This window comes from Tachyglossus aculeatus, unplaced genomic scaffold (genome assembly GCF_015852505.1).
Source record: "Tachyglossus aculeatus isolate mTacAcu1 unplaced genomic scaffold, mTacAcu1.pri scaffold_208_arrow_ctg1, whole genome shotgun sequence".
Classification (NCBI taxonomy): domain Eukaryota; kingdom Metazoa; phylum Chordata; class Mammalia; order Monotremata; family Tachyglossidae; genus Tachyglossus; species Tachyglossus aculeatus.
This window is the reverse complement of record NW_024044924.1, coordinates 32,058-46,083: the sequence shown is the minus strand read 5'-3', so window position 1 is coordinate 46,083 and position 14,026 is coordinate 32,058. Positions and strand designations below refer to the sequence as shown.

Genomic DNA, 14,026 nt, shown 5'->3' with positions numbered 1-14,026 from the left:
GGAGTTTGTGTTTGATGCGGAAGTGGATGGACAACCACTGGACATTGGTGAGGAGGGGGATGACATGTCCTGAAGGTTAGCCTGGCTGGAGCAGAGAAGGATAGGTGACCAGTGAGATCTATCTGGGATGGGGAGTACTGTTGATAGAGGGTCTTAGAGATAATAATAATAATAATAATAATAATAATAATAATAATAATGGTATTTGTTAAGTGCTTACTATGTGCGAAGCACTGTTCTAAGCGCTGGGGTAGATACAGGGTGATCAGGTTGCCCCACATGGGGCTCACACTTTTTATCCCCATTTTACAGATGAGGCAACTGAGGCACAGAGAAGTTAAGTGACTTGCCCAAAGCCACACAGCAGACAAATGGCGGAGCCGGGATTAGAACCCATGACCTCTGACTCCCAAGCCCGCGCTCTTTCCAATAAGCCACGCTGCTTCTCCCATGATCCCAAACTGTCAACCTTGTATTCAACCCTTTCTACAACTGTACTCAAAGACCCTGTTCCTAAACTGCCATTGCTTTGGCCTCTGCCCACATCATCCTGGAGAAGGTACCCGAAACAAACCTCAGGCCTTACCTCCTCCTCCATTTATTTATTTCGACCACTCTAGTTGTAAGTATTTTTATGTTGACCTACCCCATTACACTGGAAGCCCCTTGTGGGCACAAAACACGTCGCTTCTTTATTCTGTACTGCACGAGTGCCCAGTACAATGCACTGCACTGAGTGAGGACACATTAAATGCTACTGATCAATCAATGGTTTTTACAGGACTGAACTCCTTATCTTCCCTCCCAAACCCTGCCCTCTCCCTGACTTTCCCATCACTGTAGACAGCGCTACCATCCTTCCCTTCTCACAAGCCAGCAACTTCAGTGTCATCCTCAACTCTACTCTCTCGTTCACCCCTCACTTCCAAGCCTGTCACCAAAAACTGCCGGTCTCAACTCCACAACATAGCCAAGATCCGCCCTTTCCTCTCCATCCAAACCGCTACCCTGCTGGTTCAGTATCTCATCATATCTCGACTGGATTACTGCATCATCCTCCTCTCTGATCTCCCATCCTCCTGTCTCTCCCCACTTCACTCTATACTTCACGCTGCTGACCGGATCATCTTTGTGCAGAAATGCTCTGGACATGTTACTCCCCTCCTTAAAAATCTCCAGTGGCTACCAGTCAACCTACGCATCAAGCAAAAACTCCTCACTCTCGGCTTCAAGGCTCTCCATCACCTCGCTCCCTCTTACCTCACCTCCGTTCTCTCCTTCTACAGCCCAGCCTGCACCCTCCGCTCCTCTGCCGCTAACCTACTCGCTGTACCTCATTCTCACCTGTCCCACCATCGACCCCCGGCCCACGTCCTCCCCCTGGCCTGGAATGCCCTCCCTCCGCACATCCGCCAAGCTAGCTCTCTTCCTCCCTTCAAAGTCCTACTGAGAGCTCACCTCCTCCAGGAGGCCTTCCCAGACTGAGCCCCCTTTTTCCTCACCCCCTCCCCATCCCCCCACCCTACCTCCTTCCCCTCCCCACAGTACCTGTATATATGTTTGTACAGATTTATTACTCTATTTATTTTACTTGTACATATTTGCTTTTATATTTATTTTGTCAATGATGTGCATCGAGCTTTACTTCTATTTATTCTGATGACTTGAAACCTGTCAACATGTTTTCTTTTGTTGTCTGTCTCCTCCTTCTAGACTGTGAGCCCGTTGTTGGGTAGGGACTGTCTCTATATGTTGCCAACTGGTACTTCCCAAGAGCTTAGTACAGTGCTCTGCACACAGTAAGTGCTCAATAAATACAATTGATTGAATGAATGAATGATTGAATACTAAGTATGTGCAGAACACTTTACTAAGGGCTTGGAAAAAGTACAATATAATATAGTCGGTAGGCAAGATCCCTGCCCACAAGAAGCTTGCAGTGTACAGTGGGAGATAGACATTGAAGTAAATTACAGATAGGGGAAATAGTAGAGTGGAAGGATAGGTACATAAGTGCTGTGGGACTGGGGTGAGTATCAAAGTGTTGAAGGGATACACAGCCAAGTGCAGAGACAATGGTGAGGGGAGAGCAGATGGGGGAAGGAAAGCTTAATCAGAGAAGGCTCTTGGAGCAGATGTGATTTTAGCAAGGTTTTGAAGGTGCAAAGAGTGGTGGACTGTTGGATATGAGTCGGGAGGGTGTTGGCAAGGAGTCAGTGGTCAGATAGATGAGATCATGGCACAGAGAGCAGGTTGGCCTTAGAAGAGCCAAATGTGTGGACTGGGTTGTAGCAGATCAGCAGGGTATGGTAAGGAGGAAGATATCTCAATGAGTGACCTTAAAGCCAAAGATAAGGAGTTTCTATTTGATGTGGAGGTGGATGATTAACTAGTGGAGGTCTTTGAGGAGTGGGGAGATAGGGACAGAAAGGTTTTTCAGAATAGTGCTCTAGATAGCAGAGTGAAGGATGGACTGGAGAGGGGAGAGATAGAAGGCAGGGAGGCCAGTTAAGAGGTTGATGCAGTAGTCAGTAAAACTAGAAGTGGAGAAGTCTTCAAAGAAATTTTTTGAAGTGAAAACCCAAATCCTGAAAGGACCTAGATTCTCAGACGATCATGGGCCCAAAAAGAAAATGATGGGAAAAAAAGCTTATTAGTAGCAGAGATTCAAAGAAGAAAGTTTGTTCTGCCATCCTAGACCACAGAAAATTTAGGAATCTTTGATGAGAGTTTTCCAGAAAGTCTAGGAACACTACCTCTACCTTCATTCCATTTTGTGACTGCTCATCTGGGGATATATCTATGTTAAGTGTGTCCCAGCTCAGTGTATATTGTCCATTCAAGATCTAAGACAATCCACAATGTAGTCTTTATATCATCCTAGTTCCCTGCCTTGTCTCCCTCAGCAGATCCTCCAGCCCCATGGAGAGGGGAAACCAAAACCGCACTTTGGAATTCCTCCTCCTTGGACTGTCTGACCGAGTGGAGCAGTGGCAGCTCCTCTTCGTGCTGTTTCTCTGGATGTACCTGCTCGGGGTCCTGGGGAGCCTGCTCATCATCCTGGCCATCGGGTCCGACCCGCACCTGCACACCCCCATGTACTTCTTCCTTACCAACCTCTCCCTGATCGACACCTGTCTACTATCTACCACGATCCCCAAGATGCTGGCCAACCTCCAGACCCAAGATAAATCCATATCCTATCCTGGCTGCCTGGCCCAAATGTTTTTTTTTCCTCCTCTTTGTAGGTCTAGATGATTTCCTCCTCACAGGGATGGCTTATGATCGCTACGTGGCTATATGCCACCCCCTCCACTACACCACCATCATGAACCCACGGCTCTGTGCCCTGGTCATTACTGCATCCTGGATCGTCAATTCTCTCCATGCCCTGACACACACCCTACTGGTGCTTCGCTTATCCTTCTGTTCCAATCATGAAATCCTTCACTTCTTCTGTGATCTTTATCGGGTCTTAAAACTATCCTGCACTGATACCCTCATCAATGAGTTATTTATGTATCTACTGGCAGTGGTATTTGGGGTCTTTCCATTTATATGCCTCATGTTCTCTTACAGCCGCATCATCTCTACCATATTGAGAATCCCATCTGCCAGGGGAAGGAGTAAAACTTTCTCCACCTGTGGCTCTCACCTGTCCGTGGTCTCGCTGTTCTACGGCACTGGCCTTGGGGTCTACTTTAGCCCCACAGCTAATCAAGCATCTCGTCAGGGCACAGCAGCATCTGTGTTGTACATGGTGGTTGCCCCCATGCTGAACCCCTTCATCTACAGCCTGAGGAACAAGGACATGAAATGGGCCCTGAGAAACATGTTTGGCACGAAAAAGCCCATCTCCTAGGGACGGTAATATTTCTCCAGGGACCAGGGAGAAAGCAAATGTGGTCAGAAGTAGTGTCACTATGGATGCAAGGAAAGCATGGCCTAGTTTAAAGAGCAAACAACTAGGAAGCAGGAGACCTGGGTTCTGAGCCCAGCTCCATCTTCTAGCTGCTTTGTGACCTTGAGCAAGTCACTTAACTTCTCTGTGCCTCTGCTCCCTCACCTGTAAAATGGAGATAGAATACCTGTTTCCTCTCCCTCTTAAACTGTGAGCCCTACATGGGACAGGGACTATTTCAGATCTGATTTTCTTGTCTTGACCTTAACACTATGCTTGGCTCAAAATAAGTGCTTAACACACACTATTATTATCATCATTGTTGTTATAGTATTATTTCAAATATACTATATCTATTATCTTTTGATTATTAGTTTCCCTTTCAGGACCCAGTAGGGGATGGAGGAAAGGGTAGAATAAAATGTTTCCTATTTGAAAGGGGGAGGGGATGGGAGTAGGAGAGAGGGTGGCACAGGGACAGGGGGCTGCTATGTCACTCCAGAGAGTCAGAGAGCAAGCAGGAACCACTCAGAGTCAGCCCCAGAGCAGGGGATGGCAGCAGAGGTGTTTTGCTCCTCACCTCCCCTACCATACATGCTGGGATTTCTGGGCCGTGATCTTGAAGCCAGTCCCACCTTGCTAAGGATCTCCCAACACTCCCCTGGCTCTGGCCTTCAGTCTTGGGAGCCCAAGCCCTTCTTTAACTGCTCCAAGTCCTGAAATGTGACTAAGTGGTCCCCTGCAACCAGATGGCACTGGTGATATTCACACTGGGATGGAGGTGGCTATTTATCACCCCAGAGTGAGGCAGGAGTGAGTAGTTACAGTGCCTATTCTAGGGGTGGTGAGGAAAAACTATGTGAAGCCCAAGCTGGGGTCGCCACAGAATTCACCATTATGGCCAGAATTGACCATCCAGAATGAGATACCTTCCTCTGGGTATTTATCTAGTATCCAAAGTGGCCCTCAGAGAAAGGTATCCAAGACCACAGAGGAGGCCTGGGAGAGAATGTCACAGTCCACTGACCATTGAACTGGATGACATAATCTCCAATTTCCTGGTTTCCCAAGTCACAGATACACTCTGGTCCTTGACTGGTCCTCCCCAAGTGGTGTAAATAGTTTCATCCTCTGCAAGACTACAGCATCTCTTTCCTCTCCAATCAGTCACTCTCATTTAGCGAGTGCCTACCATGTTTACTGAATACACTATTAAGCATTTGGGAGACTGCAATATAATTAGCAGATACGATCCCTACTCTCAAGGAGTTTACAATCTCATGAAAGAGACAGGCACACACAAACCCTGCCCTCAAGAAGTTTACAATCTCCCAGGGGAGACAGGCAGATATAAAACGATTTACAATTTGGAGGACAGAGATATAACTGGCTATAAGATGACTACTGTGGAATAGAAAAGTGAATAAATAAGAGCAAGGTGACTACATACAGCGTTATGGGTTGTGATAAGTGCTGAAGTGGTTGTTGGACTCCCATGACCTGGAAAGAAAGAAATTAACTGGGGATCATACCTCCAGACATTGAAACTCCCAGCTGCCCCCTTGGCTTTCCTTTATGGGGGGCATATCCTTTGGCTTACATTTTCCTGTGGATGGCGCAGAGAGGGCATAGGTGGGATGGGGATTCATAGATCAGAAAACCCCCAGGTTTCCCTTCAGCTCAGCTTCAGCCACGTCCTCTGCTCTCTGGCAGTTCTTACTATCTGTGAGTCCCTCCGGGCTCCTTTCAGCTGTCTGCACAATAGTCCCATGAACGATGGGGCAATCCATCAGAAGCTATAGTCTGTAGTGTCACGTCTTGTCACCTTTAACGATGAAATGACAAATAATACAACAGCAGTGGACTCAATTGCCTTATAAGTAAATAAAGGGTCACATGTTTGTGACCAAAGAATGATTTCAAGTAGAGGTATGATCTTACTGATGACAATAAAGGAATTCTGCAGCTAAATGTCACAGAGTGTTAAAATCAATAGAAAAAGATAGACCATACTGTTTTATTGGGTTAAACCTCAGCGATTTTTACGATGACAGTTGAAAATACAGATTGTAACAGCGAAGTCTCATAATAGGCACTCAGGGAAAAGACTGGCTAGAAAAAGCAATGCAAATGCAGTAGAAATATGTTCATGCGGTATGAAGATGTTGGAATGATGTGAGTGTCCAGAACAGGGTCAGACCATTCCTAGGACATTTCCTGGAGAAGGTGGCCTTTAGAGAGAATTTTGAAGGTGCTGCAGGCTGCGGATTGGGGAGTGGGAAGGTGTGGACACGTCAAGCAGGAGCAGTGGATCGTAGACCAGACGTTGTGCAGAGTGGAGACCATCCCATATCTGCGGATGGCCAGTGGTGGGAGAGCCCTGAGCTCTAGACTTGGGTGGTGACATCCAGCAGTCTCACCACCCCTTGCATGAGTGTCCTTGCAGTCCCAGGACACAGCCTGGGCAGAGGAGAAAGAGACCACATCCCTGGGGCAATGCATCCCCACAGGACTAATGCCCTCTCAGATCAGAGGTCGGCCTGGAAAAGATCACAGGAGCTCCAGACAGCACACCACTTCCCCATGCCCCCTCTGTCCCTCTTCCCACTCTGTGTCAACTCTATGGGTGGCAGGGCCACTGGGAGAAGTGGGAGTCTCCAAAGACCCATGTCCTCCTCCTGGTACCCTCTTCGAGGGCCCTGCCTTTGAGAGGCCCAAAGCAGGGGAGGAGAGAGGGCTGGGAGGGGACTGGACCAGTGGTCTGTGTCTGAGGAGAGCTCACAGGGCTACTTGCAGTTCAAATCCGGGCTGGCAGCACCACATAGAGCCCTGACACAACCAGTCAGTGACCACAGGCTACGTGGACCGTGGCACCAGTCAGTCTGTCAATAGAATTTACTGAGTGCTTACTATGTGCAGAGCACTGTACTAAGCACTTGGGAGAGTAAAATACAACAGAATTCTCAGACACATTCCCTGCCCATAATGAGCTTACAGTCTACGGTGGGAAGACAGACATCAATATGAATAAATAAGTAATTTATAATAAATAATTTAAAGATATGTTCATATGTTCATTCACCCCTCATCCTCTCTCCACCTCTGCCCCCGTGGCCCCTGGCATCCCTCCAAGATGCTACAAGTCAAAGAGTGGGGAGGGGAGGGCCTGGATTGGCGATATGGGTCACAGCGAGGGCTTCTGCTTTTTACGAAAGTTGGCACCTCACCATGTGGGATGTCCTCCCAATCCACAACGAACCAAGTCTGGAGGAATAACGTGAGGCAAAAATGATTTTCTCTTAGCTCAGATCCCCAAAAAGGACCAGGAAGATTCATTCTCGGGATGGTCCACCAACCCTCACCATCTCCTTCAAGGTTCCAGCAGTAAGGGATCAGAACATCTGCAAGAAAAGACTTTTCCTGCAGAGCACATTTCCCAGGGCCTGTTTCATGCCCTTGCTCCTCAGGCAGTAGATGAAGGAGTTTAGCATGGGGGTGACCACAGTGTACACCACAGATGCTATGGAGTTCTGCTGGGATGTTGAGGAGACAAGAGGCTGAAGTAGACTCTGAGGGCACTACCATAGAACAGAGAGACCACAGCCCCGTGAGAGCCACAGGTGGAAAAACAACATGAATGTTAGAGAAAATGAGGCCCGCAAGGGGACCTATATAAAGCACCATAATCAGTACATCACTGACAACAGTGTCAGTACAGTAAAGCTTTAGGAGCTGGTCAAGTTCACAGAAGAAGTGAAGGATTTCATTGTCCATGCAAAAATATAACGAATCCACTGGTGTACCAGGGCAGAAGGCCACTAATCTTCCTGAACATACTAATCAATTTAGCCAGGAGCTGTGGGCACATGATGGTGGGGTAGTGGAGCAGGTGGAATATGGCCATGTTGCAGTCATAAGCCATCCCGGTGAGGAGAAAATGGTCTGGATTACGAACAGAATGAAGAAATATATTTGTGCCTGGCAGACAACATAAGATATGAGTTTATCCTGGGTCTTCTAGATATCTTCTAGACTGTGAGCCCACTGTTGGGTAGGGACTGTCTCTATATGTTGCCAACTTGTACTTCCCAAGCGCTTAGTACAGTGCTCTGCACACAGTAAGCGCTCAATAAATATGATTGATTGATCCTAGGTCTGGATGTTGACCAGCATCTTGAGGACCGTGGTGGACAGGAAGCAGGCATCGGCCAGGGAGAGGTTGGTGAAGAAGAAGTACAACGGGGTGTCCGTGTGTGCGTCAGAGCTGAAGGCCAGGATGATGAGCAGGCTCCCCATGACCCAGAGCAGGTACATCCTGAGGACCAGCATGAAGAGGAGCTGCCACTACTCTGCCCAGTCGGACAGTCCCAGGAGGAGGAATTCCGGGACGCTGGTTTGGTTTCCCCTCTCCATGGGGATGGAGGATCTGCTGGGGGAGACATGGTAGAGGAAGGGGATGGTGGAATGATTACATTATTATAAAAGGCCCATTCTCCTTCCCACAACGAGGTTGTTCTGTGGTGGGAATTGGGCAGTGGGGACTGAGCAGAGACATCCCTAGCTCTGGAATTGGACGCATTCCTGAGTGAGCAACCCTAAGATGACATTTGGTCAGGGGCATCTTGAGACTGACACTCTCCTTGGGCATGTGGATGGCACTTTCTCTATTACTAAAGGAGTCATATGATCTAGTACATGCTCTCCCAGCTCTGAAGTATGATGATGGGCACAAACTTCATCACAGACAAATAATGAATCCTGAAGAGGGGCCACAACATTTCAACATTTCCCTCAACACACTTTCCACTACTGAGGTGGAGCCCTTAAAAAACATCGAAAACCTACCACAATATGGCACTTGACACAACTAGGGAAGCAGAATAGCCTAGTTGAAAGAACCTGGGTCTGGGTGTCAGAAAACCTGGGTTCTAATCAGAGCTCTGCTACTTGTTTGCTGTGTGACCTTGGACAAGTCACTTAACTTCTCTGTGCCTCAGGTACCTACTCTGTAAAAAGGGGGTTAAGACTGTGAGCCCTATATGGGCCAGGGACTGTGCCCAACCCAATTGTCTTGTATCTACCCCGGTGCTCAGTACAGTGTCAGGAACATAGTAAGTGCTTAACAGATAGCAGACAAAAAAGGCTCTCCAGGGGATCCAAGGAGAACCTGGCCTGTGGAGAGCAAAGAGCACTCAATCAGTCAGCTCTCCTCCTCCTACCTTACTTCTCTGATCTCCTACTCCAAACCAGCCCACACACTTTGCTCTTATAGCACCATTTTACTCACTGTACCTCAATCTCACCTATCCACTCACCAAGCCTTGCCCCCGTCCTCCCTCTAGTCTGGAACTCCCTTCCCTCTCATATACAACAGTCCACTACTCTTCCCACCTTCAAAGCCCTCCTAAAATCACATCTACTCCAAGAGGCCTTCCCTTACTGAGCCCTCATTTCTCCTTTTTGCTCTCCCTTCTGAATTGCCCACTTCCTTAGATCTGTACCCCTCAAACTCTTGATATTCACCCCCACCTCCAGCTCCACAGAACTTATGTACCTATCCTCATACTCTACCATTTCACCAATCTGAAGTAATTTTAATGTCTGTCTCTCCCTCTAGACTGTAAGCATTTTCTAAACAGGGGTCATTTTTTACCAACTCTGATGTATTATACTCTTCCAAGTGGTTAGTTACTGTAGCTCAGCTTACAGTAAGCACTCAATAAATACCACTGATTGATTTGAGGGACTTTTTTGCTCCTGTAAAGGAGGAGGAGGATTCATTCTCCCATGAAATTCCATCGCCCTCCACCACTCAGCAGTGGTCTGGGGCATCTCCCTCAGCAGAGCTCAGAGGGGCCACGGCAGAGATCAGATACTGAGAGTTTATTTGCCTCTAACGAGGAGCTTGGGGAGCTGTGAGCCAGGAGTCCCAGGGGCCCAGAGACTCTTGCAAATAGTCCTGCCATGAACCCCGCTCCCACCCACACTGCTCTCGTGGGTGAGGACACAGTGTTCCTGCCCGGGACCCTGCATCCTGCATCCCTCTTCCTCCTTCGTGCTCAGGCTTCCACCCAGAGGAAACGAGAGAAGGTCAAGGAGCACGACCCCGAAGGGACAGAGCCCCAGACCAACACCAACCTTCCAGGTTAGAACCGTCTTCAGAGGGGACCGACTGCGCAAGTGGGTCTGATGGTCCCAGGGCAAGGTTCCCACAGCGAACCCCACCCCAGGTATCCAATGAAGTTTTATCATTGTAATGAGATGAATTTGCAGTCGGCTTTACAGATGCTCCATAGAGGTGGACATTGAGATCCCACTCATGACATTTCTAGGTTCCAAATCTCATGCCCAGAGATGAGGTAAGATTCCCCTTATATACATCTGGATACCAAAGTGCTCCACCTGCCCTGTACCTTGATGAGAGAAGAAGACAGGGGCTTTCGAGTGCTCTAAGCAGCAGAGGGAGCAACCTGGACCACTTAACTTTCCTTGCCTTGTGAGATCAATGCTGCTATTAAGCCTGTTCACTGCATATGGTTTGTGGGAAGAGGGGGGAAAAGGTGTCAGAGTGCTCTGGGCAGCCAAGGAAGCAGCCTATCTCTGACTTTGAGAGCATTCATTCATTCATTCATTCAATCTTATTTATTAAGTGCTTACTGTGTGCAGAGCAATGTACTAAGCGCTTGGGAAAGTACATGCAACAACAATCAGTGACATTCCCTGCCCACAATGAGCTCTAGAGGCGGGGAGGCAGATATCAGTACAAATAAATACAATTACAGATATGTACATAAGTGCTGTGGAGCTGGTGCAGGGAAGAGAGCAAAGGGAGCCAGTCAGGGCGATGCAGAAGGGAGTGGGAGGTAAGGGAAAGTGGGGCTTAGTCTGGGAAGGCCTTCTGAAGGAGATGTAATTGCCTGTCGGGTTTGAGGAGGAAGTGCGTTCCAGGCAGGATGTGGGCCAGGTGTCAGTGGCAATATAAGCGAAGTCGGGGCACAGTGAGAAGGTTAGCACTAGAGGAACGAAATACGCGCGGTGGGTTGTAGAAGGAGAGAAGCGAGGTGAGGTAGGAAGGGGCAAGGTGATGGAGTGCTTTAAAGTCAATGGTGAGGAGTTTGTGTTTGATGCGAAGGTGGCTGGACAACCACTGGACATTATGGAGGAGGGGGATGACATGTCCTGAATGTTAGCATGGCTGCAGCAGAGAATGATAGGTGACCAGTGAGATCTGTCTGGGAAGGGGAGTGCTGTTGATTCAGGGTCTTAAAGATAATAATAAAAATAATAATAATGGTATTTGTTAAGCGCTTACTATGTGCAAAGCACTGTTCTAAGCACTGGGCAGATACAAGATGATCAGGTTGTCCCACGTGGGGCTCACAGTCTTAATCCCCATCTAACAGATGAGGTAACTAAGGCACAGAGAAGTTAAGTGACTTGCCCAAAGTCAAACAGCTGAAAAGCGGCAGAGCTGGAATTAGAACGCATGACCTCTGACTCCCAAGCCTCTGCCCTTTCCACTAAGTCACGCTGCTTCTCCCGTGATTCCAAACTGTTAAACTTGCACTGAACTCTTTCGTCAACTGTACTCCAGACCCTGTTCTTAAACTGCCATTGCTTTGGCTTCTGCCCACATCATCCTGGAGAAGGTGCCCGATACAAACCTCAGGCCTTACCTCCTCCTCCATTTATGTATTTTGACCACTCTAGTTGTAAGTATTTTTATGTTGACCTACCCCATAACACTGTAAGCTCCTTGTGGGCACAAAACACATCACTTCTTTATTCTCTACTTCCCAAGTGCCCAGAACAATGCACTGCATTTAGTGGGGACACATTAAATACTACTGATCAATCAACGGTTTGTACTGAGTCCTAAGTATGTGCAGAACACTTTACTAAGGGCTTGGAAAAAGTACAATATAATATAGTCGGTAGGCAAGATCCCTGCCCACAAGAAGCTTGCAGTGTACAGTGGGAGATAGACATTGAAGTAAATTACAGATAGGGGAAATAGTAGAGTGGAAGGATAGGTACATAAGTGCTGTGGGACTGGGGTGAGTATCAAAGTATTGAAGGGATACACAGCCAAGTGCAGAGACAATGGTGAGGGGAGAGCAGATGGGGGAAGTAAAGCTTAATCAGAGAAGGCTCTTGGAGCAGATGTGATTTTAGCAAGGTTTTGAAGGTGGGAAGAGTGGTGGACTGTTGGATATGAGTCAGGAGGGTGTGGGCAAGGAGTCAGTGGCCAGATAGATGAGATCATGGTACAGAGAGCATGTTGGCATTAGAGGAGCCAAATGTGTGGACTGGGTTGTAGCAGATCAGCAGGGTATGGTAAGGAGGAAGATATCTCAATGAGTGCCTTAAAGCCAAAGGTAAGGAGTTTCTATTTGATGTGGAGGTGGATGGCTAACTATTGGAGGTCTTTGGGGAGTGGGGAGATAGGGACGGAAAGGTTTTTCAGAATAGTGCTCTAGATAGCAGAGTGAAGGATGGACTGGAGAGAGGAGAGATAGAAGGCAGGGAGGCCAGTTAAGAGGTTGATGCAGTAGTCAGTAAAACTAGAAGTGGAGAAGTCTTCAAAGAAATTTTTTGAAGTGAAAACCCAAATCCTGAAAGGACCTAGATTCTCAGACGAACATGGGCCCAAAAGGAAAATGATGGAAAAAAAGCTTATTAGTAGCAGAGATTTAAAGAAGAAAGTTTGTTCTGCCATCCTAGACTACAGAAAATTTAGGAATCTTTAATGAGAGTTTTCTAGAAAGTCTAGGAACGCTACCTCAAACTTCATTCCATTTTGTGACTACTCATCTGTGGATATATCTATTTTAAGTGTGTCCCAGCTCAGTGTATATTACCCATTTAAGATCTAAGACAATCCGCAATATAGTCTTTATATCATCCTAGTTCCCTGCCTTGTCTCCCTCAGCAGATCCTCCAGCCCCATGGAGAGGGGAAACCAAACCCGCACTTTGGAATTCCTCCTCCTTGGACTGTCTGACCGAGTGGAGCAGCAGCAGCTCCTCTTCGTGCTGTTTTTCTGGATGTACCTGCTCGGCGTCCTGGGGAGCCTGCTCATCGTCCTGGCCATCGGGTCCGACCCGCACCTGCACACCCCCATGTACTTCTTCCTTACCAACCTCTCCCTGATCGACACCTGTCTACTATCTACCACGATCCCCAAGATGCTGGCCAACCTCCAGACCCAAGATAAATCCATATCCTACGCTGGCTGCCTGGCCCAAATGTTTTTTTTCCTCCTCTTTGTAGGTCTAGACGATTTCCTCCTCACAGGGATGGCTTATGATCGCTACGTGGCTATATGCCACCCCCTCCACTACACCACCATCATGAACCCACGGCTCTGTGCCCTGGTCATTGCTGCATCCTGGTTCGTCAGGTCCCTCCATGCCCTGACACACACCCTACTGGTGCTTCGATTATCCTTCTGTTCCAGTCATGAAATCCTTCACTTCTTTTGTGACTTTTTCTGGGTTTTAAAACTATCCTGCACTGATACCCTCATCAATGAGGTAGTTTTGTATCTACTGGGAGTCGTATTTGGTTTCTTTCCATTTATATGCATCATGTTCTCTTACAGCCGCATCGTCTCTACCATATTGAGAATCCCATCTGCCAGGGGAAGGAGTAAAACTTTCTCTACCTGTGGCTCTCACCTGTCCGTGGTCTCTCTGTTCTACGGCACTGGCCTTGGGGTCTACTTTAGCCCCACAGCTAATCAAGCATCTCGGCAGGGTACAACAGCATCTGTGATGTACATGGTGGTTGCCCCCATGCTGAACCCCTTCATCTACAGACTGAGGAACAAGGACATGAAATGGGCCCTGAGAAACATGTTTGTCAGGAAAAAGCCCATCTCCTAGGGATGGTGATATTTCTCCAGGGACCTGGGGGGAAGCAAATGTGGTCAGAATTAGTGTCACTATGGACACATGGAAAGCATGGCCTAGTTTAAAGAGCAAAGAACTAGAAAGCAGAAGTTCTGGATTCTAAGCCCAGCTCCAACATCTGGCTGCTTTGTGACGCTGAGAAAGTCACTTAACTTCTCTGTGCCTCAGCTCCCTCACCTGTAAAATGGAGATAGAATACCTGTTTCCTCTC

At 47.8% G+C, this 14,026-nt stretch overlaps 1 protein-coding gene and 1 pseudogene across 1 annotated transcript; both read left to right on the top strand.

Moving 5' to 3' along the window:
* Positions 1-2,922: 2,922 nt before the first annotated feature.
* Positions 2,923-3,862, top strand: LOC119923635 (annotated as a pseudogene).
* Positions 3,863-12,948: 9,086 nt separating this feature from the next.
* On the top strand, positions 12,949-13,788 carry LOC119923634 (olfactory receptor 7A10-like). Its single transcript, XM_038742970.1, has 2 exons — positions 12,949-13,296; positions 13,582-13,788. Exons 1-2 carry the CDS (start codon positions 12,949-12,951, stop codon positions 13,786-13,788), a joined length of 555 nt encoding a protein of 184 aa, XP_038598898.1.
* Positions 13,789-14,026: the final 238 nt, after the last annotated feature.

Bases quoted from the DNA above. Each gene is read 5' to 3' on its own strand.
- LOC119923634 (XM_038742970.1), top strand. From the start codon at position 12,949: ATGTACCTGCTCGGCGTCCTGGGGAGCCTGCTCATCGTCCTGGCCATC. The intron at 13,297-13,581 runs TTCGTCAGGTCC...TGTGGCTCTCAC, and splicing joins TGGTCATTGCTGCATCCTGG to CTGTCCGTGGTCTCTCTGTT.